Source organism: Eptesicus fuscus, chromosome 16 (assembly GCF_027574615.1).
Source record: "Eptesicus fuscus isolate TK198812 chromosome 16, DD_ASM_mEF_20220401, whole genome shotgun sequence".
In the NCBI taxonomy this organism is placed as follows: Eukaryota; Metazoa; Chordata; class Mammalia; order Chiroptera; family Vespertilionidae; genus Eptesicus; species Eptesicus fuscus.
In genome coordinates, this window is record NC_072488.1 from 15,628,763 (window position 1) to 15,651,468 (window position 22,706).

Consider the following 22,706-nt stretch of genomic DNA (forward strand, 5'->3'; position numbering starts at 1 on the left):
CTAAAACAGCTGAGATTCTTTTAGTATTTGGTCACGTGCCAGTAGTTGTCACCACAATCCAATTTTAATGATCAAATTTGATACTTATGGCATAATTTCTTTTTAAAAGGCAAATTCGGAAAAATACCTAATTCTAATCATCGTGTTCTGGTGCTCCTTTTTTCACCTGCTATTGTAGGGTCTCAGATTTTCTAATTTAGAAACTACCTATGGAAATTCTCATTATTTAATGACCATTGGCAAAATAGCTGAGGTTAATTTTGCTTGACCTTGGGGTCAGACCTGGCTCTCATCTGTTAGCATTTAATTTTTAAAAGTTATCTGGCACACTATAGCAGTTTCCCCAACATGTGGGCAACTTACTTTGTTGAGCAAATTTGGTCCCTAAATGAAAGACAAAGACTGCACTGGCTGGCATAAGGTGGTTGTAAGGGATGGGGGTGGAAGGGGTGGAGGGAGAAGGGTTGGGACCTCTCTTGTTTTTAACAAGTAAGGTTTACCTGCGATTATGTAATTTTTTCTTCCAATACACTACATTTGCACATCATTGTCGCAATGGGCTCTTAAATATTGTTCTTGAAGTTGTAAGTAAATGTTTTTAACCTTTAACATTTTTAACAGCTGGGATTCTTTTAGCAGTTGTTTTGGGTTTTTTTTTCTTCTTCTTCTATGATAGTTTTTTATATGATTGAAAGGATTTCCCACAAGTTATTTTCCCACACTTCAGAGTGATCTTCCTAAAAGACTAATCTGATCATGTCATTCCCACAGTCTTCAGTAACTTCCCTTTGTCTCCAGGATTAAGTCTGAGCTCTTTAGCAGGACTGGAAGTCTTTTATACAAAGTATGCCCTTCAATCACAATGAGATGAAATTAGAAATCAATAACAATGAAATTTGAGGAAGTCACTAATATGTAGAAATTAACACACTCCTGAAGAACCAAAAAAGAAATCACAGGGAAATTAAAAACAATTAAATTACATATGTATTTGTAATTTATGGGATGAAGTGAAAGCAAGTCTTAGAGGAAAATTTATAGCTATAAATGCCTATATTGAAAAAGGAGAAAGATTGCAAATCAATCACCTAATCTTCCACCATAAAAACTAGAAAGAGAAGAGTAAACCAAAAGTTGGTTCTTTATACTCCCAAGTACTAAAATCAGAAATAAAAGAGGAGAAATTACTACAGAAATAAAAAGGATTATAAGAAAATACTATACTCTACAGATTTTATAGAATCTTTACAGGTATCCCACACTTTTTACAGGTATCCCACACTTAAAATAGGACCTGAGACGAAGAATATCAAATCATACCCTTAAAGCATTTGCAGAATAAAAAACTACCATTCTACAAATATTTATTCTACTTCTAATTGGACTGTATTATAGACCATGAAGATTCACCAGAGTCCAAAAGACATATAGCACAGACCTAATATTTGCAACCTTTGTCAAAGAAAACAAAAATTACAAATGGAAGATGATTAGTAATCATGAGAAACTTTACATTTGGAAATGCTAAGGTACTGAGGATTTCAGATGCTTCCTCCACCAGATACCTACCTAAACACTTGTAAGAATAAAGAAAATAGAGAGTGGGTGGTATGCAATTTCTGGTTACCAAACAGCATCATTTCCAGGTATTTTATCCACTGGAAGACAGTTCTGGAGGGCCAGAGTGGGGCAGCTTCTAAAGGTCAGAAACACCAGAGCAGTGACTTGGTCTGAACCGGCCTCTTTGTTCCTCAGATTCCTATCCCACATTTTTCTGTTAGAAGTCAATTCTTTCTCCTAGAGATCTTCCACTTCTTTGTCCTGCCAACAGAATTATCTTTCCCAAGGGCAATGCTTGCAGGCAATATATTTCTTCCTTCAATTAGTTACATTGCATTCCTCAGTCTTCTTCACTCTTTCCAAATGCTCTCCTACCTCCTCCACTTACCCACTCAATTTACATAATTTATTATCCAATAAAAAATTACAAAAGATGTGCCCAGTGAACATTAATAAAGCATAAGGGCTTGTAATGTCACTTTTGCAGTATTAAATATGGGAGGCCAGAAACCTTCACAGAATGAAAAAGCTTTGGTATTTATGGCTATGGGTTGCTACTTCCCTATGGGAAAATATAGATGTGTATCCTTACAGGCCGCAAGAAATTTCTCACCTAAATGTCTTTTCAATAGGATAAAAATACATTCCCAAACATACAGAGTCATACTTACATAGGCAACTGGCTGCAATGAATCTGAGGTGCTTGCAGGAATCTTGTCAGCTGCAAACCCCAAAGACCACTTCCCTATGCACACACATATATATTACACATGTAGGCTGTTTCAACAATCTGTTTTATTTTGCAATTGTATGCAACTAATTATTATTCGTAATACAAGTTTGTGGCAATGACTACACATAGTGAATCTAAGTATAACATTAAGTCAGCCAAGACTTAAGCAGAACCTGCAGTTATGGCTAGAATAAATTACACTCGACTTACTTTACCTGAGAAAGTTTCTGCTCACAGCGAGGGTCACATACTCAAATGCCCAGAGGTCCTTGCCAATTGCTGAGAATGAATGAAGCAGGCTGGTGAGTGAGCATAGAAAAGAGGAGCCGCGACTCAACTCCAGTGAATTAATACAATAATGTGGGGATTTAACTAGTGTTTACACATCATTTGATTCTTTGAGAGATGCCAAGAAATCTAGATTTTTAAGTAAAACAGCCTGAAAATGTTTAACTTTTTTCAAAACATTGTGTAAGCCAAACAAAATACCTCTTACAACTTCAGACCTAGAGCATTAAATTCCCATCTCATAGTGGACACCAGTTGCTTTTTCCCTGCTCAGCAACTCTTCCCTGATTGTCTGATAACAGAACTCCTCTTCCCTGAGGAGAACCCTTTCCATGTGGTTCTATCAGAGACGAGGACACATGACTCAGGCCCTTCAGTCTTCAGTGGAACCTTTCTGTTAGAGCCTTGAATTGACTCTATGTGCGTTGGGATTACTAAACTTGAGCTTCCTGGGCCCTTCTTCTTTGCTCACGGAGAGCTACAAAGGCACGATGACATCGTCTCAGCCCCTGGATACAGCTATCCTGATAGGTCTATAAGAATTTTCAGATGCATGAATCAATAAGTCACTCCCCCCCCCTCTTTTTTTTTTTTTTTGCCTAAGCTATGTTAATTCTCCTACAACCCAAACACTTATAACACATCCCTAGAAAACTGTTACATAATCCATTCTACAGTCTTCCAACCATAAGATCTGTGAGGATGTAGGTACCTTTAGTCCAAAAGGCAGTTCAAATGCCAAAGACCAGTGTTTCCACATCATTTGATTCTTTAAGAGATGCCAAGAAATCTAGATTTACTCACTGTATGCCCTTCTTGGCTGTGACTTGTGCCTTGATTTTGTGAATTAGCAGAAGGACCTGAAAATTCTAGTGTATATGGTAAGAGTGGCGCTCATCTGACTTTGCTCTGGTCAGTATATAGAAATGGGGAATTGGCAAACCAACAAGTATAAGAAACCCTCCTGGCAAAGAATGAAGGTGGGAAATGAGCTCTAGACCCAAAGATGGTACTAACTCTAAAGAGCCGTTGAGGACTACAGAAATGACGGGTGGGTTTAACAGCCAGAGGTTTGTTCCAAGGGGACAGGAAAATGGTCAGGCTAAGAATTTAATGGAGTACTAACAGTCAGATTTGTCCACCTGACAATAGCTTTAGGCTTAAAAAAATGTGTGCGTGTCTGTGTGGGCACATGCGCGCGAGCTTGCTCACACATGCTGCTAAATCACCGACTTGGGGCACATTTTCTAATTCCAGCCTTCTTCCCTGAAGCAGGAAGCAAAGATGGATTCTGTTTTTTGCTATTGTAGAGGCTAGTTCTCAGAGACAGAGACTGGCCACTGGAAAGGTGACCCACCAGCCTTAGCACAGAGAAAAGGATGACAGGACAGAGTAAGGGAGCACCAGAGCACCTCTACTCTTACGGTGCCAGGACAATCCTTCTAGCAGGAAGCAGTCTAAATTCTTGTTCTAGGAGCAGCAACTGAGAGGTGAAAAGTACAAAACACTCCATCCCGGCCCTGTGGGTCTTTCCCAGCGAGGCTTCTTCCCTGTGCGGTGCCTGGTCCTGTAACTCTCTCACTCAGCCAGTTGTTCACTAACTGCTTTGTACATATATCTGTGTGACAACACCACGCTCTGGGGCCTGATTTTTCAAAGTGTGCCTGTTTTAATTATTCTGTTTTATCTGGGACCTAACAACATAAATATTCCGTCCAAGATAAAACCGAATAATTAAAACAGGCACACTTATCCAATTAGCTGAGCATCTCCTATTTATATTACCAAGTTATAGCATATTTTCAGTTATTTTGTCTATTTTGCTCATTCAGGTGAAACCGACAGGTTTTAACATACAAAAGGAATATCTAATTTTTTGAGGTTAACAACAGTCATGATGGAAGGCAGGTGAGGGGAAAGGAAGGCCTGAGCTCAGATTCCAAACTCTGCAACTCAGCACAGCTAAAACAACTCACACTTCTGTAAGTTGTTATAAATACTATACGACAATGACAGAATGATTCTATAAAGAACATAGTATAGTGGAGGCACTCAAACTGCAAAGTGTAATAAGAAGGTGGAGGCTGGGAAATTACAGTGGTACTGGGTGTCATAGGAGCACACAGAACACCACCAACTCTGAGAGGGAAGCATCGGGGAAACTCACTGTAGGAGGTAACCAGCAAGGAGAAACCCGAAGAAATAGAAGGAGGACAAGTTCTAGACAGACAACAGCATGTGCAAAGGTCCTGAGGTGAAGCAATGCTGCAGAATCAGTGGTTTCGTCCTGCTGAAACTTTGGGCATCTGGATGAGTGAGTACAAAATGGGCTGCAGCGGAGATAAAAAGAGTAGGGGGACAATGCAGTTAGCACTGTAAGCGGGAGTTAGATCATCAAGTGGTGTGTGTTACTTGCCACATAAGTGTCAGTCCTTTCAAATTTGTTTTACAGCCTAACATGTCGTGTATCCTGGAGAATGTTCTGTGTACACTTGAGAAAAATGCATATTCCGTTGTTGGGTGGAATGTCCTTTAGATGTCTGTTAGATTTAGTTGGTTTATAGCATTGTTCAAGCCTTCTGTTTCTATCCTCTGTTTAGTTGTTCTGAAAGTTGGATATAGAAGTCTCCAAATATTATTGTTGAATTCAGGATTTCTCCCTTCAGATCTGTCAGGTTTTGCTTCGTGTAATTTGGGGGTGTGTTGTTAAGTGATTATATACACTTATGGTTATTATATCTTCTGGATGGAGTGAACATTTATCATTAAAATACGCCTTTCTTTGTTCCAGTAACAATTTTTGTCTTAAGGTGTATCTTGTCTGATATTAGTCTAGGGCCAAGCATGTCAAACTCACGGCCCATAGGTCATGAGTTTGACATGCTTGGCACTCCAGCTCTCTTGGTTTCTGTTTACATGATGCATCTTCCTTTTTTTTTTTTTTTTTTTAACACTTTAAGCTGGTTTGTATGCCTGAATCTAATGTGTGTCTCTTGTAAATAACCTTAAGGATCATTTTCAAATCTTTTCTGGCAATCTCTGCCTGGGATTGGAATGTTTAATCCCCTTACATTTAATTACTGATAATTTAGGATGTATGTTGGTAATTTTGTTATTTGTTTTCTGTATTAGTCATATGTCTTTTTTATTTCCCCATCACTGCATTCTTCTTTGCTAAATGGATATTTTCTAGTGTACCATTTTAATTCCCTTGTCATTTCTTTTACTGTTGTTTTGAGTTATTTTATTAGTCATTTTACTAGAAGTTATTCACAATAGCAGATTTAAGTGTCTGTAAAGTCTATTATCTGGGTAGCCTCAGAGATGGTTTCTAATAATTGCTTTTTTCCCCATGTAAGGGCCATGCTTTCTTGTTTCTTTGCATGTTTTTGTGATTTTTTTAAATTGAAAATTGGACACTTAATATGTGGCAACTCTGGAAGTCAAGTTGTTGCTATTTGCATTTTGTTTGGTGATATTTCTTGACAAATCCTATAAAACACAAGGAGGGGCAAAAGTAAGTCTATAGTTGTCATTATGGAAAAAATAAAGTAACTAATAAATAATAATACAAAAATAGACTATGTTTCGCATTGATTAGCTTAATGGCCACTTGTGATGTGAGAAAGGTGAGGTGATACAATATTAACTGTAAATGAATATTGGTAAATTGGAGATGCACATGAGTAGCCCTAGAGCAATCATTAAAAAATAATAAAATGATGTACTTAGTATAGCTAAAAGGCAATAGAGGAAATAAGACGAATGAACTAAAACACACTTGATGAACCCAATCAGATGCCTTACCTTTCACATGGAACTGGTGAATCTGAAGTCATCTGTACTATAATTCATCAGTCCTTACAGAAAATGAATATTTGTATTAGTTATCTAATCTAGTTGGATTTGAAGACAATGAGGATCTGGTGATCATGAGAGAGAACACTACAAGCACTTCTGTGACCAGTTACTATGATGGGCATTGCTTCATTGCAGACCTCAGAATCCATATGGTTAGATACATTAATAACTATTATATTATCTGCAAATAAAGGAATTATATGGATAATATTTTAAAACTTCATATTTATTTTGGTTATTTTCTTATTCAGCCTGTGTTCTAAATGCATGAACTAACCTGGTCATCTTAAACATTGAAAATGAAGTTTTGGATCATGTGAGTTAAAAGATGTTTACCTTTAAACAGTGAAAGCAATTTAGTTATTTCTGTTGTACTTCTAGGCAGAAGAAATCCTTAGGCAAGAGCTGGAGAAAAAAGAAACGCCGAGTCTGTACTGCTTGCTTGGAGATGTCCTCCGTGACCACCGCTGCTATGACAAGGCCTGGGAGCTGTCCCGGCACCGCAGTGCCCGTGCTCAGCGCTGCAAGGGCCTCCTCCACCTGCGGAACAAGGAGCTTAAGGAGTGCGTGCAGTGCTTCGAGTGCTCGGTGAAGATCAACCCCATGCAGGTTAGACAGTTCCTGCAACCCCGTCTGCTCTCGGCACTAATGCTTTCTTTCTGTTTTTGTTGTTTTGTCAGTCCTCACCGGAGGATATTTTTCCATTGATTTTTAGGGAGAGTAGGAGAGAGAGGGAAAGACAGAGAGAAACAGCGATGTGAGAGAAACACATCGATTGGTTGCCTCTTGCATGAGCCCCGGGCTGGGGAGGAACCTGCAACCTAGGTACATGCCCTTGACCTGAATCAAACCTGAGACCCTTTGGTCCACAGGCCGCTGCTCTATCCACTGAACCAAACCGCCTAGAGCCTAACAGTTTTCTTTGATTTAGATTCTTCCTGAATGAGTACCCTCTTTCTGTCCTAATGGCTGGTGAGCTTGTCTTTGATTGCTAAGAACTTCATCTCTGATACACTTTTTGCTTGTGAGCAAAAGTGGACTCTGTTGGGGTTTTTTTTTATTGACTTTTTGTTCATTTTGTTAGTCGTGCTTAAGGCAAATACAGCTGTTAAAATTAAGTCCCATTTTGAAAAGATACGTTAGAAAGGAAATGAATCAAAATTACAGACAGTATAGGATTCTGCAAGTTACTGCTGAAATCAATAATGAAAGAAAAACTTTTATATAAATAAAATAGGGTAACAGAGTGGATCATTGATCATCATAAGAAGAAATGTTTACCAAGCATTTACTATGAGCCAGGTACCTCACTGGACATTTGGCCAGTATTTGAACCTACATGGTCTGCCTCTGGAACCTGCACTTCTTTTTTTAAAAAATTGTGGTAAAAAGCGTATCACAAAAATTGTTTCATCTTAACCATTTCTAAGTGTAAAGTTCAGTAGTGTGAAGTATGTTCACATTGTTGTGCGAGCATCACCACCATCTATCTTCATGGTTTTATCTTGCAAAACAATAACTCCCGATCCCCCTGTCCCTCTAGTTGCTGACAACCATTCTACTTTCTGCCTCTAAATTTGACTACTCTTAAGTACCTCATATGAGTGGAGTCATATAGTATATTTGTCCTCAAGAATCATCCATGTTGTAGCATGTGTCAGAATTTCCTTCCTTTTTAAGGACGAATTCCATTGTATGTACCACATTTGTTTATCCATTCATCTGTCAACGGACACTTACTTGAGTTGTTTCAACCTCTTGACTATTGTGAATAATGCTCCTGTGAACGTGAGTATGCAGAAATGGCCATTTTAGAACATGATAGACTCAGGCCATGTCTTTTACATTGAAAAAATATCAGAAGTACATTTTTTATGACAGGTTAGGCTGATGCTTACTTTCCTCACGCTGAGTGGTAAATATCTTCCAAATCAGGTGGCTGGGAAAAGCCTCTTTGTACTCCCTCGAATATTTTAGGCACGTCCCTGCCTCACAGATATAGCACTTGCTCTTCCTTTGCCTGGAATGTTCTAGGCATCTGTGTACCTTGCTCCGTAGCCTCATTCAAGTCTTTGCTCAAATGACTTTTTCTCAGAGAGGCCTTCCATGATCATTCTATTTCAAATCACCTCCCCCTTATACTCCTTAATTTCCTTCCCTGCTTTATTTTTCTTCATGGCACTTAGAACCTCCTAATATTATAGCTTACATAAAAAAAATTATGTGTATCCTCCACCTGAAGTAAGTCCCATGAAGGTATAAATTTTTACCTGTAAGTTTTAATTGTATTTCTGTAGTGCTGTAACAGTGTCTTATCACATATTGGATAGTCAATAAATATTTGTTGAATGAGTGAATAAATAATATTTTTAACCAATTGTTCAGTCAATTATATACTGATTGTTTGCTCTGCACACAGCGATGAGCCAAAGGATAAAGCAGTAGCAACAGATCACCAGATAGTTCTGTTTGTACCCTCTGGTACAGTCTAGTGAAATGAACACAGATAAAACTGGCCAATTACTCAAGGCATCAAAGAAAGACCAAGTGAATTATTTATAAAGCACTAGTTATATAGAAGCCAAAGAGAATATTTCTGCCCCTGGTAGACATTGGAGAGGATGTTGAACTTGGCTTTGAAGGACAAATAGTACTTAAAGAGGCCAGGGGACGGGCAGGGGTGGGAGCATTCCAGGCAGGTGAACAGTCTGAACAAAGTCTGGAAACAGAAAAAGAAGGTAGGTGTGTGTGTGTCTTAGAGGAGCGGAGGGGTGAGTGAATAGGCTAGTTTTGTAGAGTCAAAGGGAATAGAGCAGTTGCAGTGGGAAAGCTAGCCTGGAGCCAGATTACGAAAGGTCTTAAATGTGACTTTATTTGGCAGATAGGGGCCATCGAGGGGTTGGTTTGTGTTTGGCTTCGTTTTTGAGGAAGGAATGCGGTGCGCATGGAGGTAATTTGGGAATATTGCTTTGGCAGCACGATGTAGGCAGGGTTAGGAAACTGTAGCAGCAGTCTAGCACGGCCGTGTCAGTGTGGAAGGGGCAACAGGAAAGAAGGGATGGCTGTGAGGGAATTTGCAAGGCAGGACTTGACAGGACTTAACCGTCTCATTATATAATTTTGAATTAATTACTTAGCGAGACAAAAAATGACAATTGTTTAAAGCAGTACAAACAGATGTTATGTGAGGGTATTTTGCAGTGTGGCATATGGATCCAATTGCGGCAGGCTGTGAGCATGCCAGAATGTGCAGGCATTTGATCTGCAGTTGTACAGACTACTGCGGAGGCAGACACTGCAGACTTGTCCTAGCCGGGGTCCAAGTTTGCACTGTCTCTGAAGAAGGACCGCTCCTATGTGCTGTTCCCTCCGATGAGTCCTGGAATAAAAGGAAACCAGAAAAACTGAATTCCACCCTCTTTTCTCACACTTGCCCATGCAATTAGGTTTAATAACAAAATTTAGGCAAAATGAGAGTGATATTTGAATGGCTCTTGTGCATCATAACTACTTTCTGAAACAAAGTGGTTTTAAAATGCCATCTAAATGCATCATCTCTGCATCTATGGCCATTTGTTAGATGTGTGTACCATTTACAGCATTCATGCTCTGGAGATTACTGTCTGTCGTTCACTTATAAATTCATCAGAAACATGTCAGTGACATGGTATTAGAATGACCAAGGAACTGATTAGGATATATGACTACCTAAGAAAAAGTAGCATTAATTCTGTAATATATTGCAGAAATGTGCAGATGTCACAAATGTAGAGCTTCATTAATGTTCTTTTTGTTAGTTTTAAATGTTCAGGTAATCAGCATTAAAATTTTTTAATTTTAATGTACAGTATTTTTATTTTTCAAAAATAATTTTAGTTTTGAAAACAGTTTTCAAACCTTATAGATCCCTGATATAGTAAAACCAATTTGTTGGTCATTAACTTGTTGGCCAATAAATAAAGTCTTTTTTAAGTCATATAATTTTAATTATTTTTAATGTCCCATTTCACTTTCAGAATATTGCAGCTTGAACAGTATATTATGTGGTTGCCTGACTACGCGTTATCGAGATCCTGCTGTGTTCCAGGCATGGTTGTGGGAATGAATTAGGCTGCGTCAACCTATCAGCAGAGAGCAGAGCGTTTCCGCCGGGAAATGATAGGGACAGACTCGTTGGTGGGGAGCCTTAAATGCCTTTCTTCAGGGTTATCTAACCCTCTGGATGTGGAAGTCTGTTGTGGTTTTGAATAAAAGAGTGGGTGATATGACGAGCAGTACTTCAGGAAGTTTAAATAAAGAATGAGATCATGGATGAGTGACCAGTGGCTTTAGCAGTGAGGATGGAAAGGGAGCATAGGTTGAAGCCTCATTACAAAGGGAAGTTTTCTGGGCCATATTCATTGAACTGGTAGGACTGAGATTCCAAGAGGATGTCAGTTTTCTTAATTTTCTTGTTAAAAAGGAAAATGTCCCTGTTGATAGATACAGAGATTTCAAGAGGAAGGGAAAGTACATATTTGCATGGGATGGTGCTGTGATTTTGTATGCTGACTCTGAGGAGGCGTTGCTGTGTCTACTATTAAGTAAAGCTGCCTGATAGATACTTCACTGGACATAGAAACCTGAAGCCCATAGTGAGGCCAGAACAGAGCTTCCAGACCAGGGCTTTTCTGCGGAGTAAGGTGAAGCCATGCAAGTGAGTGGATTCTTTACAGAAAACTGTTGGAAGAGAACACCAGGCAAAACACTCAACTCTGGACATCCTCAGCAGCTGGAGGAAGGGAGAAGAAAGAGTACCAGTGAAATAGGACTCAAACAGAATACTCCAGGGTTTTGATCAGAGAGACAGAAGGAAACCAAGGAAGGGATTCATGGGAATTTTAGGAAGATTATCAATGTTTTGGGACGATCCAGCACATGACAGGGAGTAAGTCTCTGCAAGACCAGGGAATTTTAGAGAAACTGAGGCAGCCCTTCCCAGCCCATTCTTCCATAAGATCAGACTGCTATAATACTCTGTGGTTTTAATTACCCTGGGAGCTTATACTCTATCTTGATTTGTAGGGATTAACTTTATCTTTCATTTTGGTGTTGGAAAGAAGAAAGTGGTATTTGAAATGGATTCCATGGTTTCTGTTGTGAATGTGTATTAGTTGTGGTGGGAAGCCTCAAGGAGACGGGAGCTTACATTCCAATGGAGAAGACAGAGTGAACATGTGTGAATAATATGTAGAGAAAAAAGAGATTCTTTCCTTTGTGTTCTTCATTTCTCATATTGGTAAGCAATAAAAAATGAAACTCTTAAGGTCTAACTTGCATAACTGCCAAGAAACACAAGCCCTGGGATAACATCTGGGCCGTGGCTGTGACTGGGCGGTAGAAAGAGGGCAGGAGCTTTGCTGCCATAGGCCTGATTCTGAATCCTCCTAATCCCAAGGAATATGACGTAGGTGAATCACTTCATTTTCTGGGCTTCAGTGTCCTCATTTGTAAAGTGGAGGTTATAATCCCTATCTCAGTTTGCTGCTGGGAAAATGAGAGCTAAGCTATTGTAAATATCCCACTCAGTGCCTGGCTCATAGTAAGTTCTCAGTCATAGATGTTACATAGTGGGATTTTCCCATCCTGCCTAGTAGTGTGGTAGTAATGGTGGTAGAAAATCATTGTTGCCTCTTTCTCTGTAAGCCTAAAAATAGGGATATTTCTCTAACAGGAGAGTCTCAAATGCGGATGACAGACTAGCACCTATAATACTTCATATTGTGCATTCTCTGGAGGGAGGGAGCAAATGTAAGAACCAGAGTAACCAAATCTAGGACAGGAATAAGAGGAAGGCATTAAACAATTAATGGCCTGTGTAGTAAAAGAAAAATGTGTGCATAAAATTTCATTGATCCTTTGGTTTAAAGGAAGACACTACAATAGAGGAGAATACTCCTTTAGAGAGAGAGAAAAGCTGGTAGGTTAAGATGTGTTTTTTAGGGAAAATAACTTGGGACTTAGTAAATGAGAAATCTGGTTACAAAAGAGTTGGTGGTAGACATTTAAAAGAAAACCATGAGCATGCCGCATCACTTAGGAAAAGCTACTACCAAAGAACATTGATTATCACTCTTGGATTCAGCTTGGGTCATTTCCTGTTTAATGAAACCACATTTGACAACTGATCTGCGTGTGGGGTCATGGGAATGTGTCAGGTATGTAGAAAGGAGAGAAAGGAGTATAAAGCTTGGCTTTAGGACTCCATTAAAGCATGTTAAACTTTATTATATGTGACATCAGAAAAATTCAAACAGTCAGTCCTGTAAGGAAAATTAGCAAAAAGTATGTGAAGAAACTGATGATTTATTCTGCAGAAACCTTGGAGGAATGAATTTTGAGTAGTAGGCTCATAATGTAAGAAAGGAAATTGTAATATATAAGCAGATGGCACCTTTTGCAGATGTGCTTTAAGTGCCCTTGTAAAAATTAACCTTTTAATTATAAAACTGATCCACCCATTGTGTAGTGGTGCTTAGTATTTCCTAGCCCACTGAGTGGCACGCTTTAATTCCCACTTTAATTAGCGAGGGTTCACAAGCATTGCAGTCACGCTCTTCATCACACGTATCTCACACCAGGAACCGTTGTTTGGCTTTGGGCAAATTACTTCCTTTCTAGGCCTCGTTTTCCTTTTTGGATTGATTTCTAAGGCCTCTAATTGAACAGATTCCCTTCTAGCTCCTCAAACCTGCCAATTCCAATTCTAATCTCCTTGTATGACTAGTGTACTTGTGTTGCCACTAGATGGCACTATTGCAGCTTTGAACCCTGTCACCTCTGGGTTTTCAGAATTGGGGGTCCCAAGGAGCCTTGGAATTTTTGTTTATTCCAACCTCCATTAAACAATTGGGGATCTGAGACTCAGAGGTTAAGTGACAAGGCCAAGGTCATACAGTTACACAGAATCTCTTGAATCTCAGGCATCCATCTTTCCATTTCACTGTTTCTCTAGGGAACTTTATGAGGAAAGTTAAAAGAAAGACCATATTCTCAACCATTGCTGTTCTTTTGTTAATTATTTTTAAAATAATTCAAAATCATTCTTTAAGAATACATGTTATCACATTTCAAATAAATAGTTGGCCTGCTTGTGTTTTGTATTGGTTTGCTCCGGAGAGAAAGCTGAGTGTCAGCTTGTAGACGATCGTCCCACCTGTGACATGTGACAGGCTTGCCCTCAGAGTTCGCCCTGAAATAAGCCCTGCAGGAACCTCAGCCAGAGCCTCTAGCAGATGACTCTTTCTCTGTCGTGCCCAGTCCCTCTGATAAGAGGTTTGCCTTTCAGCTCTTCCTTCCAACCAAACATGGTCATCTGTTCTTCTGTTTCATCTTTGTCTACCCGCCTACTGAGGAGAGTGTGGGGGGAGGGGGTTTGATATGCCCTGGTTCTTAAAAAATTGATCTTCTCAGCTTTCCAGCACCTGTTCACTGCCTTCCCCTCCTTCATCGTTAGCAAGGATGGTGTTGCCATAAATCATGGCTGTGGGGGCAGGGTGGTAATAATAGTTTATGTAACAGTTTAAAATAAAGTAAAAGAGGCACCAAATATCTCCTTAGACCCCAAGTTCTGAGGCCCTCAATTGAAAAGCAAGATATGAATGCATTATTTGTGGTTTAGTGGGTCAGCCACAGCAGTGAGAAGATCCTAGAGTTTTTTTTATTTTAAAGCCATTTTATGATTTTAAAGAATAGGGTATGTGCAAAAGTCATCTCATTATAATTATACTAGACGCCCGATGCATGAAATTTGTGCAAGAGTAGGCCTTCGCAGCCCCAGCTGTCTCGGCCCTCGCAGCCTCGGCCCTCGCAGCCCTGCCCCGGCTTTGTCCGGAAGGTCTTCTGGATGGTCGTTCCGCTGTTTGGCCGTTCAGTTAATATGCATATTACGCTTTTATTATTATAGATGTTAGCAATACTAGATGAAAATCTAGCAGTTGGTGATTTTAGGATTTTTCTTCTTATGCAAATAATTAAAACAACAACACAAATGACCAAGAGTAAAAAGAGAACCGTAATACGTATTAAGTCATCTGCCTGATTTTCATTAAATTTATTTTCATTTTAAGACCCTGACTTATAAAACATTGACTTATTTCAAAAAATTCAAGCTAAATAGTAACTTCATTACCAGCTGTAAGATAGAGAGCTATAAGATAATTGCTAATTTTAGACATTTGTAACCTTTGTCTTTTCAGGTGGGTGGAAAAATCAGGTTCTTTATTTACATATTGAATTTGCATTCCCTGTTTTTTATAACAGCACATGTGAAATTGTTTTGTGGGAAGTTTGTTCTTTGCTGATGCAGAAAGCACGAAGGTTATATCCATTTTGAGAACTTTGAGGGTAGTTCTCATTGATTCTGATTTAGTCCCAGAATGAGGTACCCCTCATTCAAAATAAACTTGCTACCATAATTCATTGGCTATAAGATGCCATCAATTGTAAGAGGCACATTTACTTTAGGTGCCACTTTAGTGCTGCCAATAAAACTCCAACAAGCTACTGCTTATTAAGATGCCACGCACATACGGAAATCAACCAATGAATGCATAAGTAAGTGGAACAACAAATTGGTATTTCCTCCCCCTCTCTCTCAAGTCAATAAATAATTTTTTGAAAGGTTAAGAAAAAAGATGCATCTATTTCAGAGATGTTAAATGTTGAAAGGAAAGTATACCTTATAACTGATGAAATAAATACACAGATTTTGACTCTTTCAACTTGGTTAGAAGTTAAAGATCTTGTTTGGTTTACTCTTTTATAAGTTAGCATCAGATTTTAGGCTCTTTCACATTGTGTCATATTCAGTGAATGTGTTTTGGTGCTTTGGAGCTTTTTTTTTTATAGGTTACATCCTATAAATTTGATTCCAAAAATAACCAGACAAAAGCAAAGTGTAATGAGTTAATTTTTAGGTTGCCGGAAATCCCTTGATCCAAAAAAGTGGATTACTAACTTTGTTTCAACCTGTTACTTCTGCTCTTCCCTCCTCCTACCAAACACACACCCACCCCTTTCTCAGCCGTCACCTAGCCCTCTGACAAAATCTGTTCTCTACACAATCCCTGATAGCAGCTATTTATAGCCTTTTGGGAACTCAAGGCAAAGTGTTACAAACTGCCCAAGGATGTTTGCTTCCTAAGCCTTACCTCTAATTACTGGCTAAAAATCTCTATCTGCTCAAAGAACTTTCAGGCCTCAGCTAGCCATTTGGAACAGGTTTTGTGGGAATTCCCTGGGAGGAAAGATGGGGGGTAGCCTCCTACTCTGCCTCCGTGGAAGGCTGTGGACAGACAGATAACTGCGTACCTCGTTTCCTTTCCCACCCTGCGGGGTTCAACCAAATGCACCTGCTGGCTCACTGCCGTGGTCTGGAAGTCAGTGAGAAAGGGGACTGCTTTCTGCTGGCTGTGCTGACTGTATCTGAAAGGAAAGCACACCAGCTGTAATGGCTGCATTTCTGACTACTTTCATTGAATTCTTATCAATTTTATCTTTCCTTTGATAGAGGCTATTGAATTTTAAGGAAACTCTGCGAAGTAAAGATTTCTTTTGTAATTTCAATAGCTACTTCCTAGTTTACCTGTTTTCTAAATCTCTGTGTTTGCAAATCTTATTGACTTAAGTCAGGCTTTCCATTCTGAAATTCTGAGCCTACTTTTTAAAATTATTTTCAGGCATGCCTAAGCAGATACATGCTAGGACAGTTAGGCAATGCAACTACTTGTGGTCTTACTTAAAGATGAAAGCAAAAACTTTTCTCAAGTTTGTAGTACATTCATTCATCAGCTGTGAATCTGCTGATCCTTTGTATACTTTTTATATAGTTGATGCTCAGTAAAAATGTTAGCTTAATCCCAAACGTAATTTCAGGGCTTGCATTCATGGAGTTTGATTAACACAAAGAGTGGTCTTGCTCAGCGAAAGATGTGCAATGATAATGTACCTGCTTTCAGTGTCATTAGCTTTGAAAATTATATTGGAAAATTCATCTCCATTTGCTAAATTTCCATACATTTATGTTCCTTATAAAATGTAAGGCAAATATTTATTATATAGCTCTGTGTTCGTTCCAGTGGTGTTGGTTGATAGTATCTTAAATGTTCACATTGCATCCTATAAATGTCCGTGTGTCTGAATGACTGGCTTTTGGTCTTGCAGCTCGGGGTGTGGTTTTCTCTCGGCTGTGCCTATTTGGCCTTGGAAGACTACGGAGGGTCGGCAAAGGCGTTTCAGCGTTGTGTGACTCTAGAACCCGATGTAAGTTTGTTTCGTCTTCTTTCCTTATTACAGCTCTAAGTAGGTATTTTCTAAGTTATTCAAACTGTACTGGAGTGCAAAACAGTAATCCTATCAGAGTATACTTCCAGTTATGCAAGGTAAGCGCTAGAGATCCGCTGTATAACATTGGGTCACATTAATCATGCTGTATTTCGCACTTACATTTTTGCAAACAGGGTAGGTACGTAGATATCACGTTGTGTTCTCATCACTGTAAAAAAAAAAAAAAAAAGGCCCAAAATTTTTTCCTTCTAAGAGTTTTATTCCTGGCCGGTTTGGCTCAGTGCATAGAGCGTCAGCCTGCGGACTAAGGGGTCCCGGGTTCGATTCCGGTCAGGGGTATGTACCTTGGTTGCAGGGCATATCCCTGGTGGGAGGTGTGCAGGAGGCAGCTGATCGATGTTTCTCTCTCATCGATGTTTCTGGCTCTCTATCCCTCTCCCTTCCTCTCTGTAAAAAATCAATAAAATATATTTTTAAAAAAAGAGTTTTATTGTTTTAGCTCTTATATTTATGTCCAACTGTTGTTAAGACTTATTCATTAAACTTATCACACTATGTGTCATGATGGATATAAACTAAAATTGTGGTAATCATTGCACAATATTTACATATATTAAACCACTATGCTATATACCTAACACGTATACAGTGTTATATATCAATTATATATCAACTTAAAAATTAAACATCATTTCAGATAATGTATTTTTTTAGTTCAAGAATTTTCATTTGATTTTTACAGTTTTCATGTTTCTGCTGAGATTTGTAATTATGTTCCCTTACTATGTTGATGATTCTTCATATCTTTGATCATGTTTATAACAACTGCTTTGAAGTCCTTGTGTGCTTATTCCAACATCTTCATTTCTGTGTCTAGTTCTATTAACTGATGTTTCCTTTGGCTATGGATAAATTTTCCAGCTTATTTGCATGCATGTCTACCAATTTTTTATTGTGGATGCTATATTGTTGAGTTTCTGGGTTTTCCATTGGAAGATAGAGTTTTATTTCGGCATTTGGTTAATTTCCTTTTGTGGATCAGCTCGACTTTACTCTTTGCTAGGATAGGTCTGGAGTTGTCTTTATTCTGTGGTTGCAATCAATCACCCTCCTCTTAAGATATAACCTTTTGGGGCCAGTACTTAATGCCATGGGGGCTCGATGCCCTCAGCATTCTCCACCTGGTTAGTTAGAACTTGAATAACTGCTAGCACTGTGAGACATCCAGAATTCCAGCCAGCTCACAGCTTTCTGGAGTTGTTCTCTGCCTGGCCTCAAGAAGTTTCGCCCTGCACATGTACAGCTTAGTATTCAGCCATGGATTCAATGAGATGCTCGTTGAGATTCCTGGAGCTTATTTTCTGTGCAGATCTCTCTTTCCTGGCATTTGGCCCTGCAAATTCCAGCCAAATTTTCAGCCCTGAACTTAGATCTCTTCTTCTTGACTTGCTGTGCATTGTGTGGTTTCTGCCTCTCTCGAAGTGCCTCTGGTTAGAAGCCTAGGTTGATTGTTGAGATACCTCAGTTGTTTACCCTGTTTCAGTTGTCAACTTCTTAAAAACAGTTTTCTAAAGTTTGTCCAGTTTGTAGCTTTTTATGGCGATAAGTCCACTCTGGTACTAACTGCTATGTCTGCAAGCAGAGGTCCACAGTGCCTTGTAATTTTTAAATCATATGTATGGAAATTGAGAATTATATACTCTGTGTTTTATAAAATGTAGAACAAAGAGGAACAAACATTCATATCATTCTTGTTAGAATCAACATTTATATAAAAGTTTTAATTTATTTTTGTCATTGAATAGAGGAATAGGTAGAGAAATGTGTTTGGTGAAATGCTTAGGAATAATACTGGAGAACACACACTCCCTTATTCTTCTATCTGATAAAGGATGATGGTAAAATAGCAGAGCCTTTTAAAATAGGAAAAACAATATTCTGAATATCTTGGGTTTGCAGCAAATCTATATATTGTATAAATTATGTTGTAATTGTCCCACTATTTTATAAATCTAAATGTAGAAATAAAATCTTAACTAATTTCTAAATTAGTACTTTAATAGTTATATCAATTTGTTGGCTATTTTTGTGACTTTTTCATGCTAAATTATAAAAGTTACATTTAATTTACTTCATTTTTCTGATACACTTTTAAACATACCTTAGTGAAAATTGTGACTATAAAGAGTACATCTTGGACTAGGAAAATATGTTATATTTTTGGTTGTAGCAATTATTTTACCTAAATGAGAATAGTCTATAACTAGGTTCTCTGTCCTTTCAGAATGCTGAAGCTTGGAACAATTTATCAACTTCCTATATCCGATTAAAACAAAAGTAAGTACATCAGACAAATATGAAGAACTTTGCTTCCAAAATAAATGAATGAGATTTTCTTCAACTGAATACTGAAGCATTGTGCCTTATAGCATTTGACTTCTAAATGTAGTTTATTTCTTGAAAACATTTAATGAGTAATAAAATAAGAAATCTTATTTGAAATCTTTACTTGCTACTGAAGTTTTACATCCTAAACTTCCTTACATGAGAAAAGCAAGCATACCTTTAGTTAGTCAATTCAGTTGATAGATTCTTATTGATTACTTGCTGTGTACTAGACATGATTGAGAAATAGAAATATGAACCAATGTCTTTAGGGAGTGTAGGTGAAAAATAAAATAAAATATTGTGCCATGTTCTTAAAAATTGATTAACAATGTAGGTAGTATGAGGTAATATTAAGTGAGAAATACAAAGAGGACTATAATGTAGTGGGTGGTATTTGTAGAACACTTATTCTGTGCCAGACATCTCAGAAGAGAGTAAGTGTACGACCCGAGTTCAGAAACGCTTGAGAGAGTGTTGGAACCAAGCTAAACTTTGAAGAATGAGTATAGGACACAGAGGAAAGCCATTCAGCTAAGGGGAATTGGATCCAATGCAGAGTGACAGGAGTGAAAACAACACCTGAGGAGAGAGGAAGAGAGAGAATCAGCTATGGACCCCAGTGAAATCTACAGCGAGAATAAGGTTGAAAAGGTCATTTGGGGTAAGGTTGCAGTATGCTCTGATTATCTGACTAACAAGTTAAGTTAAGACTATTCTGTTGGAAATTGGATGCCAAGATTTCAGTGGGGTAATTTCATGAAGAAAGAGCTTTTGGGGAAGATTTATCTGGTGGCAGTGTATGAGACTGACTAGAGAGGAAACTGCGGGCTGGGAAACCAGTTAGGAGACAGCTGTTGTAACAATCCAGGCAGGAGATAACTAGGCTGGAAAAAGAAGGGGCAGATGCCAGTTTATAAAGGGGACAACCAGAAGGGCTTGTTGACTGGCCACAAAGAGCCTAGGAAAGGACAGAGACCAGGATTGCTGTTTCCTTAGTTGTAATGACTGAATTAAAGGATGGATATATTTCTATTTTCATTTGGCCTCATTTTCAAACTTAATTTAATTTTTCTTTGTGGATTCACAAGATATTTCTAAAGATATCATCAAGTCCACATTGCATTGAGATCATGAAATGCTTCCGCTGCTCTTGGATGACAGTCTACAAAAATAAAGGACTGTTTGTTCTACTATTTTCTTCAGAAAATAATATTATGTTCTTGATTGCAACTGATTGTGTTAAAACTCACTAGAGACCCTTTTGATTGAAAGCAAGGGTCGAGGGAAATCCCTGCCATAGTTGTAGAATGATCTCAGTGGATTTTTCCAGTAACCCTGATAATTTTGCATAAGGATTTCTTAGGCGTTTTTAAACATTGTTTCCCAACTTCTTTTTGATGCTTTCTTGTCTGCATGCAGCTCCATGAATAGGTTTTGGTGTAAAAGTGGGATTTTAAGTTGGAGGTGAATCATTCCTTCTTTCTTAGCTTTTTACTCTTTCCTTTCTTTGCTGCTACTGCAGACAAGAGTAATTTTTGACTCAGGGGTAAATTATTAATTACTGTTCCTCTCAAAAGAATCCTAATCATGCCTTACAGTGACTCTTCAAGCTATCTTGTCTATCCTTTTGCCATCTCAAGGTTCTTCATTAAAGTTCTTTTCTCTGTTTCATCCGATTCCCCTCGACATTATGTCCCTTCCGGTCCCTTGGGAAATCTTTCCATCTTCCTATACAGCTTTCATCATGCAATATTCCTACCATGTGGCTTTGATAAGTGAATCCTGAATTGAATTTTCTGCTAAAGAAGCCATATTTACTAAAAAAGAATTTCATTGCAAAAATTCTGAGGCCAGGAAATTACTGATGACATAGGCACACTTCTTTCCAAATGCTTGTTTTATTTCTACCTGATTTTGTTTTGTAATTTCATGCTTCTTTTAAAATTTTAAAAAATTTGTAGGGAAATTTGAGGTGGTTTGGGGTTGTTTGGGCCTCTAATTCTATTTATTACATGAATAATTAAGGACTGACAGAAAATCCACATCCACACTTAATACACTTACCTAGTAGCTATGGTTTATTTAGCTGTGGTTATTCATATTGTTCTCTTTCAACTTGGACCTTCAATAGAGTGAAAGCTTTTAGAACTTTGCAAGAAGCCCTCAAGTGCAACTATGAACACTGGCAGATCTGGGAAAACTACATTCTCACTAGCATTGATGTTGGGGAATTTTCAGAAGCCATTAAAGCTTACCATCGGCTCTTGGACTTAAGAGACAAATACAAAGATGTTCAGGTAGGATATTAATATTTTGTTATTTTGGTTTGTGTTCGGTATTAATACTTGATTAAAGGATATAAATTGTTTCCTTGATTATAAACAGGAAAATTTTCAGTTTACACGAGGTCCTGTTAATAGCTCTCTTTAGAAGTATCATAGGATGCTGGTGGCAGTGTTTACTCCTCTGCAGGTGTGGGCAGGATCATTTCATAGTGGGTAAGTCATCATTGAGGGAAAGTCTTGATGGCTAGTGATGGGCTCAGTCATATTTAGTTTCATTGCATATTTCTGTCATCATACTTTATGACAACTAGTCAGTGATGATTGGTAGATTGTCTGGAATATTTTTATCTTGGCTAAAAAAATTTAACTTAATTTGACTCTAAGTTCAGCAACAGGTGTCTTTCAAAAAAAAACTCTGATATTCTTATGTTTGACACTACCTGACCCCATTCTATTTTAATTTGCTTTAAGGTTATTTTTATCTATTCTTTTTCTACTTCTTTATAGATGTGATTATTGTTGTTTTAATTTTCTTGTGTGTGTGTGTGTAAATTCACACTCATTTTAATACGGATGTAGGGTAAATTAGCTATGAATTATCCTTTTTACTCCCACTATTTTTAATGACTTTTTTCTCTGTCTTAATTTTGACTGATGCATAAATTAGCATAGCTCAGAAATGCTTTTCTATAATAGTTGATATCTATATTCATATCTAGATTATACATATTTTTATTAATCTATCATAAAACTAATTTTCAAGTAACTGCATATTTAGTTCCTGTTCAGTTTTTCAGTTTTCTGCTATTGTAAATAATGCCATGAATATCCTGGTAGTCCTTGTATTTATTTATGCTTCTTTCCTCAGAGTAATTGTAATGGTGATTTGTTCTTTCCTCCCCGCCCCCCGCCTTTTTCTCTCCTTGCCCCCCCTTTTATCCTCCTTTCCATCCTCTTCTTCCTCCTTTGATAACTTGGCACTTGGGGAAAAGAATTGAAATATTGCATTATTATACCCCATTTGCTTTTTATAAGTGGAAGGGAAGGGGATTAACACATATTGATTACTTACTATGTCCTAGAATTTACATGGGTAACCTTTTAGAACATACAGTATTTGAGGAGGATACTGAATATTCCTCATTTTGCAGTAGATGACTGGTGACCCAGGGAGGTTCTACGACTTGACCAGTCACATGGCCAGCACCACACTTAGGCATGCCCGTTTTCTCCTTGTGTTGACTTGAAGTCTGTGGGAAGATTTA

General features: G+C 38.2%; 1 protein-coding gene across 2 annotated transcripts in view; it reads left to right on the plus strand.

Annotated features, from left to right (window-relative positions):
* Nucleotides 1-22,706, plus strand: part of TTC27 (tetratricopeptide repeat domain 27) — a 97,506-nt gene that overhangs the window by 62,882 nt on the left and 11,918 nt on the right. The window contains exons 13-16 of one of the 2 annotated variants that reach the window (XM_008162253.3): nucleotides 6,824-7,051; nucleotides 16,646-16,744; nucleotides 19,053-19,105; nucleotides 21,288-21,453. In XM_008162253.3, coding sequence (XP_008160475.2) covers nucleotides 6,824-7,051; nucleotides 16,646-16,744; nucleotides 19,053-19,105; nucleotides 21,288-21,453 — 546 coding nt within the window. The remainder of the gene's footprint in view (nucleotides 1-6,823; nucleotides 7,052-16,645; nucleotides 16,745-19,052; nucleotides 19,106-21,287; nucleotides 21,454-22,706) is intronic. The other variant, XM_054728214.1, reaches the window with a different exon arrangement.